Source organism: Ptychodera flava, chromosome 18 (genome assembly GCF_041260155.1).
Source record: "Ptychodera flava strain L36383 chromosome 18, AS_Pfla_20210202, whole genome shotgun sequence".
NCBI classification, from domain to species: domain Eukaryota; kingdom Metazoa; phylum Hemichordata; class Enteropneusta; family Ptychoderidae; genus Ptychodera; species Ptychodera flava.
In genome coordinates this window covers 34,004,503-34,032,126 of record NC_091945.1, presented here as the reverse complement: position 1 = coordinate 34,032,126, position 27,624 = coordinate 34,004,503, and the positions used below count along the sequence as shown (strand labels likewise).

The window sequence follows — 27,624 nt, the reverse complement described above, 5'->3', positions numbered from 1 at the left end:
AGAACTATCATTTCGTAAATTTTCATGCCATTTAGATGGACACAATGTATAGCAAATTCGTCGCTTGATACCATTTCATAATGGAATTCGCAGGTGAATACAATCCCTTACACTTATCCTATTCAGTCATACTATGTAATCAAGAAACTAGGATAATTCTGATTGATTATCTCTGTAATCCGAGTCAGACAAAGATAAACTGATTTGTAAAACATCGTCAGAAGAAATAGTTTCTGAAAATATGATCAAAGAACATCAAATGAAATGGTTGAAATGGTTGTTCAAGCGATTGTTCTCCCTCAAGAGTGTTATGATTAAATGAGAACTGACCATATGACTTGGCATGTTGAAAATCCTAAGCATTGCAGCCCCTTTCTGTACATTATCAGCAGTGTCAAAATATATATATATTTAAATATGTTAAGTACAAAGGCATTCAGCGACTTTATTTACGTAAATGAAATTCCTTTGAGGACAAAGTTAAGATCATTGGTTAATTGACAAACATCTCTGAACACTTTATCCACGCGTTACGGTTAATTGTGATTTCTATAACTTTAACTATATGGTAAACAAGTTTGTTAGTCACAAATAGATTAATTTTTTCATTCTATTGTAAATCAAGTTCATTTACCACTACTTAAATTTCAATCACAAAACATTTGAGCAAACACAACAAAGGTACACTAGTTAAACGCGAACCAAGGTGTTTACCGATCTTCAGAGTGATACTAACACGATTGGAACTAGTTCGGGATAATTGGATGGTAAAGTAATGCCGATTTAATCTACAAACATAATCTCATCTGCTTTTCTTTTTCACAGTACACACTTGTTTTTATGAGTAATTTGCAATATTGCAACATTCAGCTATACGGCACCTAACATTTTTGAGAAATTCGAAAAATATAAAAATCCAATTATCCCAAATTAGTTCCAATCGTGTTTACTGCTACTGCCATACGGCCGTCACCTAATTAGGATAAAGGTGACCAAGCTTTAAGCTACGTATGTAAAATCAGCTGTTGGCTCCATATGTCTTGATGGTATAACTGTTTACCAGAGGTATCACTTCTGATGAAATTGGCAGTGCGATATTGCTTTAGATGTCGATATAACCGTCACCAGACTATCAATCCAGTATTATAAATTTCATTCTACCAAGTACTTTTCTTTCTATCTAGCCTATATAAATTTACTTCCTGTAAAGTATTTTAGATTTGCAAGTATGCCTTTCAATGTTATCTTTATATATCAAAGTTTTTATGTGTAGAGAAAACTTTTGCAAGACTTAAGCGGGGCTTAAACATTTGATGGTCTGGACTGCTGAGTGCGGCTACAAATTACTACAGTAAACGTCATCAACTTCAATTTTGCAGCGTCCCTTTGTAGTTGTATCCGGTCTCGACGAGTAAATTCTCCGAAGAAGAGGAAGTTACCAACTTTACTGGAAAGCGGTAAAATGGGGTAGAGCAAGTTACGGACGGGCCGATAGGAGTTAATTCGTAATATATGTAAGCATTCGATACTAAAAACGTTGGAACTCAAGCCCTTTGATAGAATTGTGAAATCCATTAAAGTTCAGGTTTCACCTTCTTCCTCAAGGAAAATGACACAAAGGATGACATCAGAAAGAATAAATAAACTTGTGCAGATGTTTAAAACATGTTAGCGACATTGTCTAAGTTCTATCATTTGCTGAAGGGCAGTCTCAAGACGGATAATACGTGGCCAAAAGTTTATGTTTACGTCGACAGCGAAGATCTTGCAAGACTAACAAGTGTAATAGTTACATGGTACCCACATGATGATGGAGACAGCAGAGCTGAATTGTGGTACTTTTTATACTCACTGGATTCCACTAAGTTAAAAGCACTGTTTCGAATGCCTGGTTTGAATGATTGCTAGGCGGAAGTATGCCAAGTCAATGTTGCACGATTTAAATCTGCGAATGACAAGTCAGTCGACGATCGGTTCAAGAGTAAAGTTCAAGGTGACATTTAAGGTGCCTGACCCAGACCTGTACATTCCCTTGTTATCGATAATTTAAATGAACAGACAGCTTCCTAGAAACTTCAAAATTGCCCCATTGCAGCTCAAATGATGCACGGAGAATACTTGTACGGCGACCCTCCTCCAGTGTCCAGATTTGAAAATATAATGATAAGATACCAACAGAGTCTGGTAACTTGATCGATAATGAAAAAGAAGACCCAATGTCTTGAGCAATCTTCAAGAAATACGGTGACATTGGTATGGCATGTACGTTACCAAGTTACCAAAGGCAGGGTTTTGCCAGTATTTTGACCGCCAAGTTAGGGACCGTGGATAATTAAAGGGACAAAGTCGCCCATTTTATCATGAATTTTGTTTGATACGAGATACTACTTATATTGTTTGACATGTTGAAAGATACTGAATGAATGGGTGACCATGCATATATTCGACCCCCGTTTTAGACACGATACATGAAACCATGGCGAAAATGAATTAATGGTCATGACCAATAGTTCATTTTCACCACGGTTTCATTTAATTTGTCAAAAATCGGGGTCGAATATACGCATGGTCACCCATTTAATCAATATCTTTCAACATGTCAAATGATATAAAGCAGTATCTCGTATCAAACAAAATTCATGAAAAAATGGGCGACTTTGTCCCTTTAAAACATGGGCACGGTAAACTCAACTAAGACCACTTGGCCTTAACCCCCTCCCCTCCCTTAAATGAAAGTTTGGAAGTGCGAAAATCCAACCCAGCCTCATTCTCTTTCAGCATACCTACAATCGGTAATTATGTCGCTATGAAATCACGCATACGCTACCAACCCCAACCCCGGCATAACCCCCTCTAAAATAAATCTTTGTTCAGCGCCAACTCGACAATGACGCAACCAACAGAATGAAAATGAATTGAAACAGTGTATACAAAATGATTGTTACGTTATCTTACTCGTATACGATGAACAGTGCATGAACAGCATGTATGTCAAAGGAATGCTGGTGTATAACTTGTGCCGCACTAGCCTGGTTCTCGCCAAACAATATAGCGCAGTATTTTGCGATACATAAAAGCGTGTCGCGGGCCGGATATTATAGAAATAACGGGCGACGCGCTGACCATTAACGTTTATTTGTGGGCAAGGGCGAGAGGAAAGCCAAAAATTAACGGGCGAGGCTTGCCGAGCCCGTTAATTTGGCTTTCCTCGAGCCCGCGCCCACAAATAAACGTTAATGGTCAGAGCGGAGTCTGTTATTTCCATTATATTATCAGCGAACCCAAGAAAACCGTCAAAATTTCTGAAAATTTCAGGAGCGAACGACAACTGGGCCCCAGAAACTGAGCAATACGCGACGCACTGTCACGCACGCTGTAAAAATTGGCAAATCCGGAAATGTTTTCAAAAAAGTATCACAACTTGACCTACAAGTGCTCCATTTTATTTTGTGATTGATTATGATTTATGTTTGAGCTGTAAAGTTACGATACTTTGAGTTGTTAATCTTATTATTCATATTCACGGGCATGTAAACGAACCATTACTGTGTATTTGTGGTCAGTCACGTGGTTCAGCTCGACCAATCAAAATGCGACGGGCAGGGCATGGTAATATAATATAGAAATAACGGACGATGCGCTGACCATTAACGTTTATTTATGCCATGGGCAAAGGCGAGAGGAAAGCCAAAAATTAACGGGCGAGGCTTGCCAAGCCCGTTAATTTGGCTTTCCTCGAGCCCGCGCCCATAAATAAACGTTAATGGTCGGAGAGGAGTCTGTTATTTCCGTTATATTATCAACGAACCGAAGAAAACCGTCAAAATTTGCGAAAATTTCCCAAGCGAACGACAATTGGGCGCCAGAACTGAGCAATATGCGACGTACTGTCACGCGCGCTGTAAAAATTGACAAATCCGGATATATTTTCAGAAAAAAGTATCTCAACTTGGTCCACAAGTGCTCCATTTTGTTTTGTGATTGATTATGATTTACGTTTGAGCTATAAAGTTTCGATACTTTGAGTTGTTAATCGTATTCTTCATATTCACGGACATGTAAACAGACCATTACTGTGTATTTGTGGTCAGTCACGTGGTTCAGCTCAACCAATCAAAATGTGACAGGTAGGGCATGGTAATATAATGTGATATAATAACGTGTAGTGCGATTATGCGCACGGTAACCGAAATACAGCCAAACCCCTCCATTGCGTTTACCATGCGCTTGCTTTAATTATTTAAGGCCCCTTAGTAGAAATATTTCTACAATAAAATGAAACACCATTCATTACAACTTCGAGATTGAATGAAGCATCAGTGGTTTTGCATACGAAACTGGGTTTTCAACGTGGAGGGGAGGAATGGACTATTTAGCTGTATTACAAAAATATCTGGTTCAACTTAAGATCTATTTCAAAAATAATATCAAAACTTTCGATTTCCCGCATTGTATACCACAATACCACACGATAAATTGAAATAACGCTTGAGAAACATCAACCAAGCATGTTTCTAAAAAATGCTTGATGCCGTTACAAAGAGGTAGTGTTAGTATTCTACATATTTACATTTTCCAATAGAGTGTAGGAATTCCTATGGGTTCTAATTCTGCCCCCCGGCTTGCTTGCTGACTTATTTCTGTACTCATACGAGGCAGAATTTTACTTAATCAAAAAGGCCTCTGCAGCTGGAACTTTCAACCAAACGTTTAGATACATAGACGATGTTATTTCAATGAATAATTCCAGATTCAGTGACTATCTCGCAATGATTTGAATTGGAAATTAAAGAAACTACAGAAACGACCTCTTCTGCCTCATATCTGGATATTTTCCTTGAATTTGACTCAAATGGTCACCTTTCTACCAGGTTTTAAGACAAGATAGATGATTTCAACTGTAGTATCATCAATTTCCAACACCTCATCAGTAATATCCACTCTCACCAACTTTTGGGTTATACATTTCCCAGCTTATTCAACATGAAAGAGCATACAGTTCATATGGTGATTTTGCAAAGAGACATAGCCGTCTCTCTTGCAAACTTTTAAAGTTACACAAGAGAAAGACTTGTCTCAACATTTAAACGCTTTTTTGGCAGGTATCACAAGCTGGTAGATAAGTATGATATCTGTCTTCGACAAATGATCGCTGATGGCGTCAGTGATATTGGTCCTTAGTTGGTGACACTACGTATTTGACTTAGAGATTTATATATGGCAGGCGCAACATGTAGGGCAGGATGCGCTTAGGGAGCCTTCAGTTATTATAGGAGGGGATGGGCCGGGGAAATTGGGGAGGGTCACTTTTTAGAAACCCGTCCAAGGGGAGGATCATTTTTCGATTGTCCATGTGATATTTCCTCAATAGGAAATCACCGACGAAATACATTGATTCTTTTAAATACACATTATCGACAAGCTTCACAAGCAAAGAAGATGCAGTGGTATCCTACATTAAACACATTGATAGCTAAAACTGATGAAAGAAAACAAAGAGGAAAAAAACATTTGGGACAGGTTACAAAGTGTATGTAAATTATCAAAGTCTATAAATGCACAGATATTGTCAGCTTTATATTTTATATTGCTGCAGAATGCTGCAGTCATCGAGGGGAGGGTCAAGGTTTAGAATGTCTGACAAGAGGGAGGGTCACATTTAAACAAGAGGATGGGGTCACATTTTACAGTACAGATGCGCACGGAATTCCCCATCCCACCCCTCCCCTGTAATCACTGAAGACTCCCTTACTATTTCCGAAACACTTGACATCACTTGTTGGTCTTTGCAAGAGGTCCATATATCTTTCTTTCACAAATTTAACTATTGTGTGTATGCCGGTGCTTTGCTGTCTGTTCTGTGCTGTTATGTGTTTTTGTTTTTTACAACTGACTATGTATTACGAATTTTGACTTATTGTTACTGGATTATGGATTGGTATGATTGTGATTATGTGAGCAACACAATATAAAATATGGTAAAAAATTGCTTCAATGTCCATACCCCATTATGCTTCCATTCCGGGCGCAATATTGTTGTTTTTAAATGTAATACACATACACATACGCATACTTATTGCGTTATATATATCGTACATGGAAGTTGAAACTTATTATACCGTAGTTTTGACGAATTACCGCCAAGCCTGACCTCACAACTGGTAAGACTTTAATCAGGGCGACATAATCAACACTGATCTCCACAAGACTAGATGGCTTCTTCTCTCCATGGATCACCGTAGATCTATGTTCCTGTGCATGACAAAGCAGCATGACCATAGCATTTTCCTATTTGGATAATATGTCATAGACATGTAAACCGGAGAAGATGGACTGTATCTATCGCTGTCCTTGATTTTTCGTCTTCGAGTATAGAAATACGCTTCTCCGGGTGAGTTCCGGGAATGACATCGCATTACATATCTTGAACATTAAATCGTTTCAAATCTCATTACGTTTCGAGGAAAATACTCGAAAATACTCCATAAAATGCGTTCATGGAGAAAACGTAAGCGCTCGCCAACAAAATATTTTGATGTAGTATGTGGCCAGTAAACCGAATAAATTGTGAAGTTTGACTAAGCTTGAAACGCTATTTTGTGTGTGACCATCGTCTTTATCGTTAAGCTCCTTCAAATTAGTTTCCCAATCGGTGCCATTTAATGAATTCAGCTATTTTTTTATTTATTTGCTTTGGCCGTGAAATCGGTGACTAAACAGTAGTAAAGTTGCGGATCACAATCGTTCAAACCAATTTCAACACTGCATTATCTCAACTGATATACGGTCTTTTTAACGGCTTTGTCTTTCTTGCTGATTAATGGTGACGCACCTGTTTGTTGACCTTCTACTAAATATTAATCCCTGCTTCAACCGAATGTTCTCCGGACAAGAGTCCATTCATCAACTGTGAAATTGGCCCTTTTAACACAAAGTGATATGTTTGCAAGGCTCATACTTGAAATTTTAATATAATTCGGCAAAAAGTTGGAGACATTTAGCTGTTGTCTACGGTAAAATTGATTGATTGAAATGATATCAAAATTTACGACCACTGTCTTTCAATCTAGCAAACGTAGTTGTCAACTTTAGATTTCCCGATCACATGTCGTCGTCTTGCGTAGATAATTTGTGTCCGTGAAAAAATTGTGAACGAATATTTCCGAAAAGCTAAGTGTTAGGATTGTTTTATATAAAGTACTTTGTTTGGAGCTGATATCATCAGCAATGAATGTTCCATTTCTTCCAAGAGAGTAGCAAAACGAACTGCAGCCCTCCTTAAAAGAAAGAGGAACTACTTGTTCAATGAAATAATTTATTAACGTAAGTGTTCACCTATCATTCCGGTCTTATCATTTATTGAAGGTTATTGCCAATAGAACGCTACATATGAATTAGTTCGAGATTAAACTACTTGCTGACAATGGGCGTTTTATGGCTCTCTCAGTCCCCCACTTAAAGTCTGTTTCGTCGAAATATTCGACCAGGTGCTATCAAGTAGATGAGCTTGAAATACAGCTACTTCGTCATACTTGTTTTCGACGGACAGAAAATTGCGATCGTTGGAAACAGCGCATACATCAATTGCTGACAACGTTTTCGTAAAACAAAGATATTTAAAACGGAGAGCCACTGTTTTGTTCATTTTATCAAGAGTATAGCTGACTTATATGTAATGTGAATTGAATTTTACTGGCCGAGATCCTACACTTACTCTTAGTCAATGATTAAACATCTGATCTTGTATATTTTCAATCTCATGTTACATTGTCTTCTATAGGACATATCATACACAGTGGTACACTTTATTGTGCTGCCTACTGTGCAAATTGATTGTTAGGACTCCGCGGCCGGAGACTTGGAACATATGACAACTGATTTGAAATCACACGTTTACAATGTTTGTGGCATCTTTCGAGTTAAACAAAATCTACACCAAAGAATAACAGACCTTACAAAAGTATTATTGATTCTTTTGTCTCTACACATATTGGTACAACTATAATGAGTGATTTGTAATTATGTTCATCAGAAAGCAAAAAGAGGAGTGAAGCCAAGCAGTGTCTTCTATTTCAGAGTTCTGCCATGTTCAAGACTTTACTGAATCAAATCATTCATACTGACATACCTGCTGCCAAGTCTTGTACTATTTGACCGATAGAAGTCACGTAATAAAGATGAATATACTATTACTCTATTTCTTTTGCAGCCTTCACCTGTCGTGCGATCTCAACATCGATTTTAATCTCAAGTAAATCATAACATCGCTACTTGGTATTCATTGTATTACGATGGAGCTGTTACACTAAGATTACTGGGTAAACACCCCGTATTCATACTTCATAAGCTTCACATGAAAGTAAATGATTAGACTGATTTTTAACTGATTTATGTGAAAAATATTTTTATTGAAAAAGTGGTTCCTCTTCGCTCAAGGCAAGGCTGTATCGCATCTTGCTACGCTGTAGGGTGGGTTGGTCGAATCAGCTGATAATATGAGCTTGAGAAAATCACAACACTTACCTGTCACGAAATGTTCATTCACCATGTTTCATTGACGCTAATTTACTACACAAATTGACGACCTGTAATTGCGAGGGTGTAAAATTTGTAATTTTGCTTACAAGATAAAAGAAAAACGGCTGTAAAGTTAGATATCATTTTTATCGATTATGCTAAATTGTCGCCAAGGCCTTGCAAACTAATATTGATTTTCAAGATATGGACCTTACATAGGCATCGTTTCGTGTAAGAGGGCCAATGTCAAAGGTAATTAATGGACTCGTATCCGGTCAAAATTCTATCTAAAGTGAAAGGTCAACTAGTAATGTTCAACATTCAATCAATCAAAAAGTGGAGCAATAAAATGGACTGTACAACAGTTGAGAGTATGTAGTGTTGAAATTGCTCTCATGAAAATATGCTGGACGAACATTTTTTAAGGCAAAGTGTTAAAAATTTTGTATATGAAATATTTTCTTACGAGTTCATACCACCACCTTTGATGGTATGTAGATAATTTGTGTCCATGAAAATATGCAGAGCAAAAATTTCTGAAAAGCTTTGGGTTTGGATTGCTGTATTTTCCTACCACCTCATGCCATCAGCAATAACAGTGTTCTAATTCGACCAAATCACGCCAGAGAGTAGCAAAGTGAGCTACAGCTTGACGGTAAGGAAAGAGGAACTACATTCAAAATATGTTGGTGCGCAGATTATCAGTGGTTGGGCAACTTTAAAAACTAACCAGCGGGAGGGGAGAAAATCAGTTTTCACGGTGGGCGGGGAAGAACTTTCAGTTCATACCGTGGGCAGGGAGAAAATTCCTGTCAGTGAATACCGAAAAATAGGTACAGGGAGGGGGATGCTGTGGTTGATAGAAACTTCAGGAAAGATTAAGCGCCTAACTTAGAAGGGAGCAATGTCGAAAGTTTGATGTAGTAAGTGAACGACAGATTAAAAATAAATGTACATGCGGGAATATGTACATGTAATTGGCAATAGGGAACTCTCAGTGGTGGAGATTGGGCAGTTTAGATCATAAACTGTTCTGGGAAGTGGGGAGCGGATAGACCATAGATACTGGAGGGTAGACTTCGTTCAAGTCGGTGAATTTTTTAAATAATTTATACTAGTTTCTCTCGTGTCTCTCCTATTTCGTACAAACCCATTCGGAATTTGGTAGCCCAGGCCAGGTTTTCCGAGCGATTGAATTTGTTACCTTTGAGTCTGCGCAGTATAGTGAGTTAGTTTCTGCCGGATTCCGTGTGAAACTCCCCTGTTGTATAGCGTTCACCCGACTCATCGCGTCCACTCCACTCACGCGTGCGTTTCACATGAAAGCAAAATACAAATCATTGCGTTCACTCCACTCAAACATTCACAAATCACAGACTTGAATCAAGTCTAACTGGAGAGTAGTGGGCATCATAATTCCGTGGGAGGGCAAATTTAATTTTTTTCCCCATCAATATCAATTCCTTTATTTTCTAAAGGTAATATAGAATATATTCACTGGTGAAAAATCGTTCGATATGATTCTCTCTCTCTCTCTCTCTCTCTCTCTCTCTCTCTCTCTCTCTCTCTCTCTCTCTCTCTCTCTTAGTTGGGGCAGTTACGAGCAGCTCCACTTTCTCCTCTTTTAATGTCATGGTCACAAATATGCAAAATCACTATATCAGCCTCAGAAATATGTTTGTGATGATTTTGTAAAATTGACGGAATCTACCAGGTGCCTGCACCTGAATGCTTGTTTTTACAAAGGGCATACTGGGCAAACGTGATCGAACGTGCAATTCAAATTCAAATACCTGAAACAGGGCATTTGAGGTCGCACTCTATTAATGAAGAGTCTTAAATCGGATGACATGACAGAAAGCGAATGTAGCATTTGTTGTTTTTATGTACATTCTAACAACACGCCTGTCGATTTAATATGCACGGTACAGCGAATGAAGCTGAGAAAACAGAGAAAAGTCATGTTCTGAATATAGTATAATATTACAAGGTGGAGCATAAACGCAGGGGGCCTCTGAAACACTCTCCGTCATCCCGCAACCTCCTTTCTGCTTCATGTTCTTGTTAAAGAATGTTAATAGATTACTGTAATCTGGCTGCCCTTTGCAGAACTGCATCACATCGCTTCTTGTACTGAATTTTTAAAATTTTATTTAGTCCATCATCCGACGGGTGCAAGCCAATTTAAAGGATGAGGTACCCATCACCTACTACCCCAATGGAGCACTGAGGAGTGAAGTGCCTTGCTTTAGGGCATAATACCGAGCTGGAGCCTCGAATTCACCGTCCTCCGACAGTGAATCTGCTACTCTTGATCTACCAGGAATGAACCGAGTCCCGAATTCACCATCCTCCGATGGTGAGTCCGTTACCCTGACCACTGGTCCACGGTGCCTCCATTTGTGAAAATTATCGCGATGTGTAATGATAAGCAGTCAATCAATGCTTTTCAAGTAGAGTGAAGAACACTACAAAGCGGATTCATGCCATAGACGCTAAAATGCCGAACTAAAATCAATGATGCTGCATTAAGTGCAAGGGAAAGAAAAACAAAAGACTTTGTTCAAAAGCTAGCAATAAAAAGCTTATTTATGGTACCGTAATGTTTTGATATGAAACCACATCATATCCGAGTTTTGATGACCTCATAATTAGGCTACTGATCTTGCTCTAACCCTTTTTGCACATGACCCCCAGTCACTGACAGAAGAGCTCTATTCATGGTAGTGGTGGACGATTTGACTGCCATAGCACGGTCTTTTGTGCTTTACCAGCCATTATGAATGGAATTTACACCTCACAGCATGCACTCACAGTGCCTATTATACGAGTTGATTGACACAAGGAAATATGCCGCTATTCAAGGTGCCCCGCCTTCCTCTCCTTTGCGTGTGAACCTAGTCTTTATATGTAGGCTGCATTCCCAAACACCTGTTGAGAGGGACCCCAAATAATTTGTTTAAAATATCCCAGTAACACACTCAAATGCGTTCAAATGCCCCCCCCCCCCTCTGACTTAATAGTTTCGAAATCAACCCTAAAACAAAACTTGCATGGTTTTGAAATGGAGAGATGGTTTCGGGGTGTGTGGTGTGTGTGTGTGTGTGTTTCTCTTACAGAGAAGGAGGGCGCCATTTTGACATATTTTCTCTTAAAGGACAACTTCATCTTCTATAACAGAAAGACAGCGATCACGTAGAAAAACGTTTGGAAACAAGACGACTTCCCTCAGCTGTCATGAAAAACTCATATAATTGATATAATTGTATGAAAGGGAAATTAGCTGTACTTTCGACCAATGTTTCAGTATCTTTTCTTCTGCGTATCAACGCAGTTTTTTGTTCTTCTCCCACAGCATGCTTGAATAACAAATATTCTGTTTGGAAAAATACTCTGTAGCTGTATATAGGCTGTAATCATTGTTACTGATGACAAATGAATTCTAGTCCAGACTTGAATTTAATTGTAAATAATATCATACTTACTTCACACGTCTGTGGCTTTTCATCACGCTTCAGGAAGTAGAACAAGAAACTGCAGTATCAGAAAACCACCAAACAATTAGCCAAACATTTCAGCTATAAGTGGACAATCTAACATATCAATCAGAGACATTTTCATTTAGTGTCCCCCATTTTAAGTTCAATAATCCCTTCAAATGGCTCCCGACACACTCTTCATATTTTAAATCCCCCAGTAAATCCCCCTCTCCCTCCAGAGGCGTTTGTGAACGCCGCCTTTATACTTGAGATATGGACCAGTGAATACGGTATCAGGTTGTCCTTGACACACTACTGTGTCACTATCATGTGACTCGTCTTCAAGTGATACCGACATTTATGTCGTCGGACCACGCTTGGTCCCGCTGTTAACTCGGCTAGGTTAATGCTGCAGCTGTACAAAGAGAGTGATTATCGGACGCTCTTTCAAATGTTACATATCAGGTATGTGTCAGATGTGTATTGTCCTCCTTGATCAAGTTCGCCATGTTGTTGTAGAGTCGAAAGAACTTAGAATCTAGCCATTATTCAATGCCATTCGGAAAGGTCAGTTTTGTTTGCAATGTGCAGGCGCAGTCAACGAAGCTGCTCGTGCAGAAAGGTGTTCGTGCAGAGAGTGGGCTAATCAGATTATCACACAAGTACGATGTCAGCAAGTTCTTCAGTGTTCATATTATAGCCACACCTAAAAGCGGGGTTCAGCTGTACAAAGAGAATGATTATCGGACGCTCTTTCAAATGTTACATATCAGGTATGTGTCAGATGTGTATTGTCCTCCTTGATCAAGTTCGCCATGTTAGCCATTATTCAATGCCATTCGGAAAGGTCAGTTTTGTTTGCAATGTGCAGTGTAGAGTCGAAAGAACTTAGAATCTAGCCATTATTCAATGCCATTCGGAAAGGTCAGTTTTGTTTGCAATGTGCAGGCGCAGTCAACGAAGCTGCTCGTGCAGAAAGGTGTTCGTGCAGAGAGTGGGCAGAGAGTGGGCTAATCAGATTATCACACAAGTACGATGTCAGCAAGTCCTTCAGTGTTCATATTATAGCCACACCTAAAAACGGGGTTCTTTTTAATCAAGTATACACATCACAATATGCACAGCAATTCGTGATTTGGCAATGGAGGAGGTTGTCCGTAGGTATACACTTCGCGAAGTACCCATGCATGTTTGCGTTGTAATGGACCCACTTTAAAATCACGGGGAAGGGTTTTGGTCACCACATTTATTATAGATTCGTTTATGTTATCGAGAACATAAGAGTATCCAGGATCATAGAAGCTGCCCATGACAAATTCAGAATTTTGCTCGTGATGTATGACTTGCAATAATGTAACTTTTTAATGAAATGTAGAATTTGTCCGTACTTGCTATTCTATAGACACATTTGATTGAATGGCAACCTATTCCAACAATTTTAACTCGGAGCCTTACTACTCGTGTATTTGTGAGTAATGTCCGTGTATGATTCCTCCACAGGAACAATGATACCAAAGCTAACGTCAGCAGAAATCAAGGAGCTTGTGCAGATGTTTAAAGGATGTTCTTCAGATTGTCTAACTCTCTACTATTTACTGAAGAATAGCGTCAAGACAGAAAACACGTGGCCCAGAGTTGATGTCTACGTAGACAGCGAGGATCTTGCCAAAGTGACGAGTGTAGTAGCCATCTGGTATGCAAATGATGATAGAAACGGCGGTGCCGAAACGTATTACTTTTTATACGCGTTGGACGTCGCAAAATTAAAAGCGTTTCTACGAGGGCCTTGCGTGCTCGATTTAAAAAAGCATTCCAAAGTTAATTTTGTATTGTTAAAAGCTGCTCATGACAAATCAATCAGAGAATTATTGAAAAAGGAGTTGTGTACGACATCCCAGTTCTATGATTCTGGATACTCTTATGTTCTTGATAACATAAACGAGTCTATAATAAATATGGCGACCAAAACCCTTCCCCGTGATTTTAAAGTTGGTCCATTACAACGCAAACATGCAGGGGTACTTCGCGAAGTGTATACCTACGGACAACCTCCTCCATTGTCAAGATTTGAAAATACCATCAAACACCAACAACATCTTGCAATGTTTAATCAGACTGGGGAACCGATATCTTGGGCCGTTGTCAAAGAATACGGTGAAATTGGAATGACCTATACAATGCCCCGTTACCGGAGACAAGGTTTTGCAAGTATTGTGACCTCCAAATTAGTGCAGATGGTTTTAGATTCAAATGAAATACCATTAGTTGCCATTGCTCCATCTAATGAAGCATCGCAGGCTCTGCACACAAAACTGGGTTTTCAACGTCGAGGAGAGATGTGGGCGATAGAATATTTTATTTATAACCAGGATATGACCCAAAGAAAATGACACACCGCTACATATAGTGATCACACATAAAGAATTGCCGCTAGTTTTGATACCATTACGGTGGACGTAATGTGTAGCAAAATCATCGCTTGATACCAATTGATGTTGGAATTCACAGGTTCATTCAATGACGTATTCAATGCAACCATACCTACGTAGTAAAAAAGCTATGATAATGCTGATGGATTGCATCTATGATCCAAGTCAGACACCATTATTGGTTAGTCTTGTAAAGCATCTTCAGGATAAGTACTTTCTGGAAATTTGGTCAAGTACCTCAATTGAAAAGGTTGAGCAATCTGGATGTAGATGCTCAATATACAAAGATAATAACCATAAACATGTAGTTTAACTAAAACTGTTTGCATTATATACACTTGAAAGTGATGAATAGATGCAGTCTTCTGTCGCTGCTACGCACCTAGGATACACAGTACCGTTGCATGTTTGACAATTTAAACTTTGCAAAAATATATAACGACAAACCATAGGACATGGTATGCTGAAAACCCTTGCAATTGAAGTCCCCATATTATGCTTATCTACAATTTCAAAAATCCGCATTTTAATATATGAAATACTCGAGCGATACTAAGGCATCCGAGGACTTAATTTATGTAAAAGAAATTCCGTTGAGTACAAATAAGATGATAGATTAATCGACAAATATCTTTAACACTTTATCCATGTTTAAGGATTAATTGAAATTTTTATCGGTAACTTTCATTGACTATGTGTGTGGTAAACATGTTTATCAGTCAAAAATAGTTAATTTGTTTCAATATAAGTCAAGTTCAATTACCGCTACTTAAATTTCAATCACCAAACAATACAGTAAATACAATAATGATACGCTGAATTAAACGTTGACCAAAGTGTTTACCGATCTTGATAGTGATACTGGTAATTCAATTTGGCCGGCACCTCCTTCGGACAAAGGTGAACAAGGTTATACATTTACAGTCAACTTTTGGCTCCATACAATAGGTATTGATGATATACCTTTTCCTACCAGAGATACAACTTTCCGATGGATTTGACAGTGTTATATTGCTTTAGATGTTGGGATCACCGTCACAAGGATATCAATCTCGTATTTGCGGTATTGTCTTTCACTTTGCTAGGTGTACGTTTCCTTCTTTTTAGCCTATGTAAATTTACTTCCTGTCAAGTATTTTATATTTTAAATTACGTCGTTTAATGTCATCTTTATAAAGCAAAGCGTTGATGTGTAAGGACTTTTGCTAGACTTAATATAATGGGAATATAAACATTTGTTGGTCTAGACTGCTGATTCGGAGTGCAGCTACGATTATTAACATTAACTTCAACATTGCTGCGTCCCTGTCTAGTTGTATCGAGTTGGTACCTTTCGACAAGAAGAAGAAGTTGCCGACTTTATGAGAAAGTAGTAAAATATGGTGGAGAAAGTTACGGACGAGCTGATAAGATCCGACTTTATGAGAAAGTAGTAAAATATGGTGGAGAAAGTTACGGACGAGCTGATAAGATTTCAATAGTAAAACGTGTAAGCAACCCAATGCAGTTAAGATTTCAATACTAGTTATGCAAATATCAGAACTCAAGTCCTTTGATAGTATAGTGCCATCCTTTAGAGCAAAATAAAAATAAGTTATCTATAGAAAAGTGACATCTTCTGTGATTTTATTATTTTTCCTTTACTATATCGCGTCATGACCGGAAAAATAATCATACACTCACATGCAGTTGCTCAAACGCGAAAAAACCTATAAGCCCTGACATAGAAAAATATAATGTACTAAACTGCAACATTTATTACAGGGACAAATAATTAAATATATAAATTTATCATCATTACTGCGAAACAGGCTGCGGAACAGCAACTTGCATTAGCTTATTTGGAGTTTTATTTTTCTCCTAATGTGCTTCAAAGATGGTGGCACTTTTGTTCATTGTCTACTTAGACATTGCATTGTGTAGACTACTTGTGATTCCTTTTGGCATTGTTTACATTTTTAAAACCAAAGAATAAAGATAATACTTGTAAAAGTATACTCCCATTGTCCTACAAGTTACAGAAACTTAAAGCCCCACTAGCTGTATCTTTTAGAATTATTTTTATGATTTTACTCTCAAGCTAAATTAAGTTTGTTAGAATGTACTTATGTAGCCGTGTGTATACACTTATTATTAACTACCAGCTTGGACTGTATGTGCAATTTTGAATAAGATAAAGATTACATACACTGCGATTAAATGTCTGCCCAAATATTAAATTACTGCTCCATGCGAAAAAGCAAAAGCCGTGGATACTGTGCATATCTGCAATGAAATCTTCACATAAACTACACAGAGTAGTCAAAGTTAATGCATGATGGGTGAATGTTTTCAGCTGTGACACTGTATGTTCTGTTTCCTTTGTAATATTACAAATTTTTGAAAAATGGCGGAAAATCAAAATGAAAGTTAAAATTGTAAATTACTAAGTTTTGTCAAACGTTTCACAAAGGAATGTTTCCTTATGCAGTAATTAAGCCAGCATCCCTTCAGAGGGTAGAATTCAGACAAAACCAGGATAGAGTAGGAAGGTGTTTTGAGGTCAATAAATTTCAAAAGTTACAGCTAGTGGCGCTTAAAGTGCAGTGACTGCACTCGTGTTGCTTTTCCATCCCTTTCCATCCCAATCGTCTGATAAATTCAGCTAGGGATCGAGTGCCTTTCGTTTCGACAGATGTGTGGTAGAGTTTTTCACTTTTGAATCTCTGTCATTCAAGGTTACTCCAGAAACCAGTATGCATAGTAGCCATAGTTTAGAAGAAGTATATGGATGGTCTTGGGGCAGCCAACCAGTTTATTTCAAGAAATTGTACCCAATGCGTTTCAATGTTTTGAAGTGTAAATCTAGCATTAAAAGAATTTAGGGCAAACAAATTTTGGAGTGGAAAGTAAAAGCTGGTCATAATTCCTTGGAATCACGGAAAAGCTTTCCATTCTTAAAATTTGCTCTTTCCCATCCCCTTCTTTAATAATGTGCGTCTCGCTACTACAAACACTGCCCTCTGCCCATAACAACACTTCCCCTCAGCCCTTACATATGGTTATGTCCTTAGTAAGAGGACTTGATCTTCCCCGCCCTCCGATAGAATAAATGCTCTACCGAATCACCGAACACTTTCGAACAATTGTCTACAGGAACAGCTTCATTTGCTGCCCCTGATTCCCCGCGTCGGACGTCGGCAGGTTTCTGACTTTGGTCTTTTCATACGATATCAATTATTCATAAGCATGACCCCTTATTTAAATGTCATTGCTGAACTGCCGTACCTGCCCTGTCGATCACTATACATGAAACAACGTTTGGGCTTTTTGATATAATTATGGATATTTTACATCACATTTTACCCAACGTCAAGTGTTGATGGAGACTGTAATCGACTTAAATTACCCGGTATGTATTATATTTTGAACAGTTTTCGGGTTCGAAGCAAGCACAGTTCTTCGAGAGCCCTGCATGTTGCGACCACTATTGCGAGACTGGAGCGAGAAAGCCAGATTTGTTGTTAACTGGTGTGAATCAATCTGGGTAATTCTCACCTGTGAATGGTGAGTCTGAATGATTCTCAACGAAAAATTACCATTCTCACAGTGCTTGGGGAGAATTTCCATCATTCTCACCGGAGAGAATCTATTATCTCACCAAGGAGTACATTTCTCACTGCTCACCGGTGAGAAGTCTAAATTTCTCAAAGATAGCAGTGAGAATGGTAGGGGATCAGACTATTATGTCACCCTTCAGTAATTACAGGTGGTGGTGGGCCGGGGGAATTCCGTGCGCACCTATACTGTAAAATATCACCCTACCCTCTTCTTGTGTCTAAAATGTGACCGTCCCCTTTGTCCGGCATTCTAAAACTTGACCCTTCCCATCACTCCAGTGTTCTCCCAAGGAATAACTAATACGGTATCAGCTAATTTACATAATGATAGTACTCTATGAAAGAACTATGATCACTTTTTGCCAATATATAACATAAAACAATATCTGTGCATTTATAGACATTTGATAATTGATATACACGTTGCCATCTGTCCCGTATGTTTTTTTCTCTTGTCTTTCATCAGTTTTAACTGTTCAAGGTGTTTAATGTAGGATACCATTGCGTCTTCTTTGCTTGTGAAGCTTGTCGATAATGTGAATGTGTTTAAAAGAATCATTGTATTTCGTCGGCAATTTCCTATTCAGGAAAAATCAAATGGACATTCAAATGTTTGGCCGTAAAACCATCTTTCTGTTAAAAGTGACCCTCCCCAAGATAGGTTTATAAAAGGTACCCTCTCCAATTCCCCGGCCCTAGCTGTTGAAACGCAGTTCTCTGTGGTGGGGTAGCGTGCGTCTATGCAGGTCATCAAAAGGTCAACCCGCTACGGATATATCCGTAGCAGGGTTGACCTTTGATAGCTGGAATTCCACAGCTATCAAAGGTCAACCCGCTACGGATATATCCGTAGCAGGGTTGACCTTTGATAGCTGGATTTCCACAGCTACGCCGGCTATCCCCCCCCGTAATACTGAAGGCTCCCAACAGATGAACCTTCAAATTTCTGATATTTATTCTCTACCGATACTCTAAAGATGCCTCGTTCTAGATGTGGTATTATAACGAAAAAAGAAAGACGTTTAGATTCTACAGGCACAGTTCAGGTTTTTTGGAACTCTGGGATAACGCATCTAAACAATATAACGAGCAGGTGTACCTTCTGGCATATCTCCTCCCAACTTTCCAAAATGTACATTTGCACTATCGAACTTATTGTCTTGTTTTTTTTCTTCCTAAGGGAACAATGACACATAGGGTGACATCAGAAGGAATAAAAAATTGCGCAGATGTTTAAAAAATGTTTTCCAGACTGTCTAAGTCTCCACTACTTGCTGAAGAACAGTCTCAAGACGGATAATACCGGCCAAAAGTCAATGTCTACGTCGACAGGGAAGATCTTGCAAGACTAACAAGTGTAATAGTTACATGGTACCCACATGATGATGGAGACAGCAGAGCTGAATTGTGGTACTTTTTGTACTCACTGGATTCCAGTAAGTTAAAAGCACTGCTTCGAACGCCTGGTTTGATTGATTCCTAGGCGGAAGTATGCCAAGTCAATGTTGCTCGATTTAAATCTGCCAATGACAAGTCAGTCGACGACCGGTTCAAGAGTAAGTTCAAGGTGACATTTAGGGTGCCTGACCCAGACCTGTGAAATTCCCTTGTTATCGATAATTTAAATGAATTCATAATAAATGCAGCGAACAGACAGCTTCCTAGAAACTTCAAAATTGCCCCATTGCAGCTCAAATGATGCACGGAGAATACTTGTACGGCGACCCTCCTCCAGTATCCAGATTTGAAAATATAATGATAAGATACCAACGGAGTATGGTAACTTGATCGATAATGAAAAAGAAGACCCAACGTCTTGAATCATCTTCAAGGAATACGGTGACATTGGTATGGCATGTACGTTACCAAGTTACCAAAGGCAAGGTTTTGCCAGTATTTTGACCGCCAAGTTAGGGACGTCGACCGTGGATAATTCAAACATGCGCACGATAAACTCAACTAAGTGCGCTTGGCCTTAACCCCCTCCCCCTCTCTTAAACGAATGTTTGGAAGTTTGAAATCCAACCTAGCCTCATTCTGTTTCAGCATACCTACAATCGGTAATTATGTCGCTATAAAGTCACGCATACGCTACCAACCTCAACCCCGGCATACCCCTCTAAAATCAATCTTTGTTCAGCGCCAACTCGACAATGACGCAACCAACAGAATGAAATGAATTGAAACAGTGTATAAAAAATGATTGTTACTTTATTATACTCCTACGATGAACCGTGCATGTATGTCAAAGGAATGCTGGTGTATCGCTGGTGCCGCACGAGCCTGGTTCTCGCCAAACAATATAGCCTAGTATTTTGCGATACATAAAAGCGTGTCGCGGGCCGGATATTGTGATGTAATAACGTGTAGTGCGATTATGCGCACGGTAACCGAAATACAGCCAAACCCCCTCCTCCTTAAATTGCGTTTACCATGCGCGCGATTTAATTATCAAAGGCCCCTTACTAGAAATATTTCTATAATAAAACACCATGCATTACAACTTCGAGATTGAATGAAGCATCAGTGGTTTTGCATACGAAACTGGGTTTTCAACGTCGAGGGGAGGAATGGACTTTTTAGCTGGATTACCAAAATGCTTGTTCAACTTAAGATCTATTTCAAAAATAATATCAAAGCTTTCGATTTTCCACATAGTATATTATACCACAATACCACATGATAAATTAAAATAACGCTTGAGAAACACCAAGCATTTTTCTACTTAAACTCTTCACGCCGTTACAAATTTGTAGTATTAGTATTCTACATATTTTGTTCAGAAAATTACTAATTCTAATGATTTTTATATCGAGGAAGACATTATCGGTATGCTTGATTTCCTCATCGGCAACATATTTGCATATGGTGATTTTGCAAAGAGACATAGCCGTCTCTCTTGCAAACTTTTAAAGTTACACAAGAGAAAGACTTGTCTCAACATTTAAACGCTTTTTTTGGCAGGTGTCACAAGCTGGTAGACAAGTATGATATCTGTCTTCAACAAATGATCGCTGATGGCGTCAGTGATATTGGTCCTTAGTTGGTGACACTACCTATTTGACTGATAGATTGATATGTGGCAGGTGCAACATGTGGGGTAGGATGCGCTTAGGCAGCTTTCAGTAATTATAGGACGGGGTGGGCCGGGGGAAATTTGGAGGGTCACTTTTTAGAAACCTATCTTGGGGGAGGGGAGGGTCACTTTAACAGAAGCTCATTTTACAGTCAAACCTTCGATTGTCCATGTAATATTTCCTCAATAGGAAATTACCGAAGAAATACATTGATTCTTTTACATACACATTATCGACAAGCTTCACGAGCAAAGAAGACTGATGCAGTGGTATTCTACATTAAACACATTGATAGTTAAAACTGATGAAAGACAAGAGGAAAAATCATGTGGGACAGGTTCCAAAGTTTATGTAAATTATCAAAAGTCTATAAATGCACAGATATTGTCAGCTGTATGTTTTATATTGGAAAAATATTGTTCATAGTTCTCTCATAGACTACCATATTAGTCAATCAACATTTCGGTGAAATTCAAAAATCCAATTTCTTGCACGCTTGTCCACTTGTAACCACTCACGTTTAATCAAGTACATTAATATCAATAATCAAGAGTACATAAATACACAGATATACCTAGTTTTGTATTTGAAAAATTTATTCATAGTTTCCCATAGTTTCCCCATGGACTTCCATGTTCAGTGAATCCAACTTCTTGTAGACACATGCACGTTTTACTTCCGAATTCAAACAAAGTAAATTTACATATATTATCAAACATATATAAGTGTATAGATATAGCTTGCTTTGCTTCAGGAGGGGGGATTGTCAATAGTTTACCTGATAGACTCCCATGTATTATGATTTGGTATTTTTGGGTGAAGCACTATATCGGCCACATCTTGCCTTCTTTTAGTTGCGCAAAATGTGGTGACCCTCCCGCAAATGTATATTCTTCAAAAATGCTTGTATGATAAATTGCGACCACCGTGTAATTTCTGTCGCTAACTTACATAATAATAAAACCAGATATGAACTGAATATGCTCACGTGTTTTACAACAGGTTCATTAATAGTAGTACGCTTCACAGAACAATGAGATATATGTTATCACTATATGTAGCAGGTATTTTTTTAAACTTCGCACAGTACTCTCAGAGTTTAATCACTAATTACAAAACTTTATTTAATATGCGAATGAGCTGTCAATTAACTTGACACTGCTCAATGCTTTATGGGACAATTAGATATCCATCAGATCAACATTTGTAACACGTTTTATTTAATTTAATGCTGTAATTTTAGAGTAATATCACTTATTACAAAGTTCATTAAATATGCAAATAAACCCTACATTAACTTGACACTGTTCAATGATTCATAGCACAATTAAATATTTATCAAGTCAATATCTGTAGCACGTTTCACCAAATTTTAGTGCCGAAATTTCAGAGTTATATACCTAATTACAAAGTTTATTAAATATGCAAATGAACACTTTATTAACTTTATACTACTAAATGCTTTACAACACAGTTAGATATCTGTCGTATCAGTATGTGCAGCAGTGTTCATCACATTTGATGCAGTTATTTCGAAGTTATATGACTAATTATAAGACTTCATGGAATATGAAAATGAGCTAATTATTAACTTGACACTGCTCAATGCTTCTCAGTACAATTGGATATTTATCAGACCAACATCTGAAGCAAGTTTCATCAAATTTAATGCTTTAATTTTGGAGTAAAATCACTAATTACAAAGTTCATTAAATATGCAAATGAACCCTTAATTAACTTCACACAACTAAATGCTCTACACCAAAATTAGACATCTGTCGGATCAGTATCTGCAGCAGGTTTCAGCACATTTGGTGCAGTTATTTTGGAGTTATACCACTAATTACTAAACTTCATAAAATATGCAAATGACCTATTTATTAACTTGACACTGCCAAATGCTTCTCAGTACAATTAGATATTTATCAAAACAATATCTGTACCCAATTTCACTGACTTGGGTGCTGTAATTTCAGAGTTATATACCTAATTACAAAGTTCATTAAATATGCAAATGAACCCTTAATTAATTCTACACTACTAAATGCTTTACACTACAGTTAGATATCAGTCGGATCAGTATCTGCAGCAAATTTCATCACATTTGGTGAAGTTATATCGGAGTTATATGACTAATTACAAACCTTCATAAAATATGCAAATGAGCTATTTATTAACTTGACACTGCCTTATGCTTCTAACTATAATTAGATATATATCAGATCAATATTTGTTGCAAGTATCATCAAGTTTGGTGCAGGAATTTCAGAGTTATCTCACTAATAACAAAAGTTCATTAAATATGCAAATGAGAAGATAATTGACATGACACTCACAGTATCATCATAATGTTCTTAGATTGTCACCTGTGAAAAGTTTCATGAAATTTTGTGCAGTGTTTCTTGATATATGTCTACACTGTCATTACCGTCTCCATAGGGAAACCATTGTATGGAAAAATTCGATATTGCATAACTTCATTAATATGCAAGCCACACTGACCAAAATCTAATCAGTTCTTACAAGTACCACATGGTACCTGTGTACCAAATCTGACTTGAATCCGTTCAGGCGTTTTTGAGTTATCGTGTAAACAGACAGACAGACAGACACACACACACACACACACTAACACACACACACACACACACACGGACAGACAGACAGACATCGCTATGACAATAGCCCACGTGTTTACACACGTGAGCTAATAAAACCAATTTTTATGTAATTTAGCCGATACTGGTTCAGTTAATCCTGGGGAGAATGCTGCAGTCATTGAGGGGAGGGTCAAGTTTTAGAATGTCTGACAAGAGGGAGGGGTCACATTTTACAGTACAGATGCGCACGGAATTCCCCATCCCACCCCTCCCCTGTAATTACTGAAGGCTCCCTTACTATTTCCGAAGCACTTGACAACATTCGTTGGTCTTTGCAAGAGGTCCATATATCTTTCTTTCACGAATTTGACTATTGTGTGTATGCCGGTGCTTTGCTGTCTGTTCTGTGCTGTTATGTGTTTTTGTTTTTTACAACTGACTATGTATTACGAATTTTGACTTATTGTTTCTGGATTATGGATTGGTATGATTGTGATTATGTAAGCAACACAATGTAAAATATGGTAAAAAATTGCTTCAATGTCCATACCCCATTATGCTTCCATTCCGGGCGCAATATTGTTGTTTTTAAAGGTATTAAACATGCACATACATATTCCGTTATATCTATCGTACATAGAAGTTGAAACTTATTTTACCGTAGTTTTGACGAATTAACGCCAAGCCTGACCTCACAACTGGTAAGACTTTAATCAGGGCGACATAATCAACACTGATCTCCACAAGACTAGATGGCTTCTTCTCTTCATGGATCACCGTAGATCTATGTCCCTGTGCATGACAAAGCAGCATGACTGTGGTATTTCCTTATTTGGATGATATGTCAAGGACAATCATGTAAACCGGAGAAGATGGACTGTATCTATCGCTGTCCTTGATTGTTCGTCATTGAGTATAGAAATACGCTTCTCCCGGTGAGTTCCGGGAATGACATCGCATTACATATCTTGAACGTTAAATCGTCTCAAATCTCATTACGTTTCGAGGAAAATACTCGAAAATACTCCATAAAATGCGTTCATGGAGAAAACGTAACCGCTCGCCAACAAAATATTTTGATTTTGTGTGTGGCCAGTAGAACGAATAAATCGTGAAGTTTGAGTAAGTTTATTATTATATTATTATTATTATTATTAAAAACTTCTTTAAAGCGCACTACACATACGTCTCAGCGCGCTGTACATGACTGAAGGAAAAAAAATACATGACTAAAATGAGAGCAAAGGTAGTTTTAAAATAAAAAGTCACAAATATCGCAAAGAAATTTGGAAAGGAAGTAAAAACAGCGTAAAATGAGCAAAATGGCTAAAAATCACAGTTGATAAAACTCAGTAAAAAGGTAAGTCTTCAAAGCACGTTTAAAACATTCAACATTTTTTGCAGAGCGAATCTCTGATGGCAATGAATTCCAAAGGAAAGGAGCATGAACAGAAAAGGCCCTATGGCCATAGGACTTATTATACTTCCCTTTTGGCGGGACTAAACGTAGCTTTTCCATGGACCGGAGATTTCTTGCCGGAACATACAACTCAATAAAGTCGCTCAAGTACATGGGTGCAATACCATTAATATTTTATAAGTGATTAACAGAACCTTGAATCTTATTCGAGCTTCGATTGGAAGCCAATGCAGGTCGATCAACACGGGTGTAATATGGTCAAATTTGCGTGATTGTGTAACGAGACGTGCAGCAGCATTTTGAACTGACTGCAATCGTGAAAGCTGTTCTTTTGATACTCCGTACAAGAGACTATTGCAGTAGTCCAATTGGGATGTGACGAAGGCATGGATCAATGTCTCGGTGGTACTTCTGTCAAGTAATTTGCGGATCTTGCTGATACGGTATAGAGAATAATATCCGTTCCTGCATATTTGGTTGATTTGGTCAGACATAAAGCCGTCACTGTTCAGCCGAACACCAAGATTCCGCACAGAGGTGGAGGGTGTGATGTCAAAGTCGCCAATCCTGAGATTGGCCATCACCGACACGTCCGATTTGAGCCTTGATGAGAAATGGATAACCTCTGTCTTGTCGTCATTTAATATCAGCATGTTTGACTTCATCCAGATCCGAATGTTGCTAATGCAATGTTCGAGACAAGAGCGCACATCAGCCGGCGTGTTGCAAATAACATAAACTTGACTGTCATCCGCGTACATCATGCATTCAAGGCCGTGTTCCGCGATAATGTCCTCTAAAGGTGCTATGTAGAGCGTAAAAAGAAGTGGTCCCAACACCGATCCCTGAGGAACACCATATTTCACATGAGAGCTAGAGGATGACGCAGTCCCAGCTGTTACAGATTGTGTCCGATTTTCAAGGTAAGAGCGGAACCAAGATAAAGCTGTTCCCGTAATGCCAAAACGAGATTCAAGCCTTTGAAGTAGGATTTCGTGGTCTATGGTGTCAAACGCAGCCGACAGATCCAACATGATGAGAACAACGTCCATTTTCTTGTTTAGCGCACACATGATGTCGTTATGTACACGAAGCAGGGCTGTCTCCGTGCTGTGATAGGAACGATACGCACTCTGATGACGAGGGAAGAGACGAAACTTGGTGAGGTGATCGCGTAATTGCAGGGCTACAATTCTTTCCAGAATTTTTGATATGAAGGGAAGGTTAGACACAGGTCTATAATTTTTCAGTATGTTTTTATCGAGATTGGGTTTTTTCAACAGTGGTAGGATAATAGCTGTCTTGAAACGGCTAGGAACTATACCTGACGATAGGGAGCTGTTGTAAAGATGTGTAAGGAAAGGTGTTACAACGTCCATACAGTTCTTGAGTAACTTAGTCGGCAAGACATCAAGTTCGCACGACTTTGATGGAGCATTCTTGATGAGGCCCTTAACGTTGTCGACTGTAACAGGAGTGAATTTAATTAGAATGTGGGATGGTAGTCTGGTATGATCACACTGGTCAATTTGCACAGACAGCCCGTTCCGGAGCTTTGATATCTTCGATTCGAAATATTCAAGAAATTTCGATGGCAGATCATCCTTACTGATGTTATCCGGTTCGGAATTGGCAGAACGCGATTTCACAGATGACAGTTCAGCAATGATAGTAAAGAGTTTCTTACTGTCCGCTTCTTGTATTCGCGATCGGTGGTAACGAGACTTGATCTGATCACAAAGTCGGGCATACTTAGATCGCTCTTGAATGAAAATCTGCCGATCAATCTCCAGCTGTGAATTACGCCACTTCATCTCGAGCCGTCGCAATTTCTTTCTTGAGTTCCTCACTGTACCATGGTGCTCTTACCTTGTTGGTTATACGTCTGTCAGTTATTGGAGCAACGTCATTGAGAACTTCTGTGACAGCCTCATGGAAAAAATAAGAAAGACTTTCGATATCAGCATCCTGTGGGCGATTCGACAGTTTTAATGAAAGTTTGTTATGTAGATCGGCACCGTCCATCTTGTCATAGCTGCGACGAGAGATCTTTAGCATCGTATTTGCTGGGCGCTGTACTTTCAGCTTGAGGTGGACGAGGCTGTGGTCAGAGATGAGCGAGTCATCAGTTCTGACAGAATGTAGATGCTGGTCCAGTTGTTCGAGTCACGAGAAGATCAAGAGTGTGTCCTTTAACGTGGGTAGAAGTGTGAACATGCTGTTGTAAGCCCATACAGTCCAGCAAATCATGCAGTTTGACTGCGTCTGGCGAACTGGTGTCATCAACATGGAAGTTAAAGTCACCTGCGATTAAGAGGTGTCCGGGCGATGGTACTTCGCTTTCAAGAAGAGATGTGAATTCCGCAATAAACTGATTTGTTGTAGAAGTGTTCTTCGATGAGTGTGGTGGACGATATAAGACATGAATGTTCAGTAGCTGACTGGACGAACGCACAGTAATACCTAGACTCTCCACAGTCGCTGTGCCTTGTTTTGCGCGCGC

At 38.7% G+C, this 27,624-nt stretch overlaps 1 protein-coding gene across 2 annotated transcripts; it reads left to right on the top strand.

Annotated features, from left to right (window-relative positions):
- Positions 1–12,332: 12,332 nt before the first annotated feature.
- On the top strand, positions 12,333–15,659 carry LOC139117468 (glycine N-acyltransferase-like). Of its 2 annotated transcripts, none has more exons than XM_070680591.1 (3): positions 12,333–12,461; positions 12,588–12,769; positions 13,497–15,659. In XM_070680591.1, exons 2-3 carry the CDS (start codon positions 12,733–12,735, stop codon positions 14,384–14,386), a joined length of 927 nt encoding a protein of 308 aa, XP_070536692.1. In that variant the 5' UTR covers positions 12,333–12,461; positions 12,588–12,732; the 3' UTR covers positions 14,387–15,659. The 2 variants fall into 2 exon arrangements, with proteins under 2 accessions (XP_070536692.1, XP_070536691.1); XM_070680590.1 differs by having other exon boundaries at positions 12,340–12,461; positions 12,569–12,769.
- Positions 15,660–27,624: the final 11,965 nt, after the last annotated feature.

Coding starts and splice junctions, on each gene's coding strand:
- LOC139117468 (XM_070680591.1), top strand. CDS start 12,733: ATGATTATCGGACGCTCTTTCAAATGTTACATATCAG. Junction 12,770..13,496: donor TTTCAAATGTTACATATCAG/GTATGTGTCAGA, acceptor ATTCCTCCACAG/GAACAATGATACCAAAGCTA.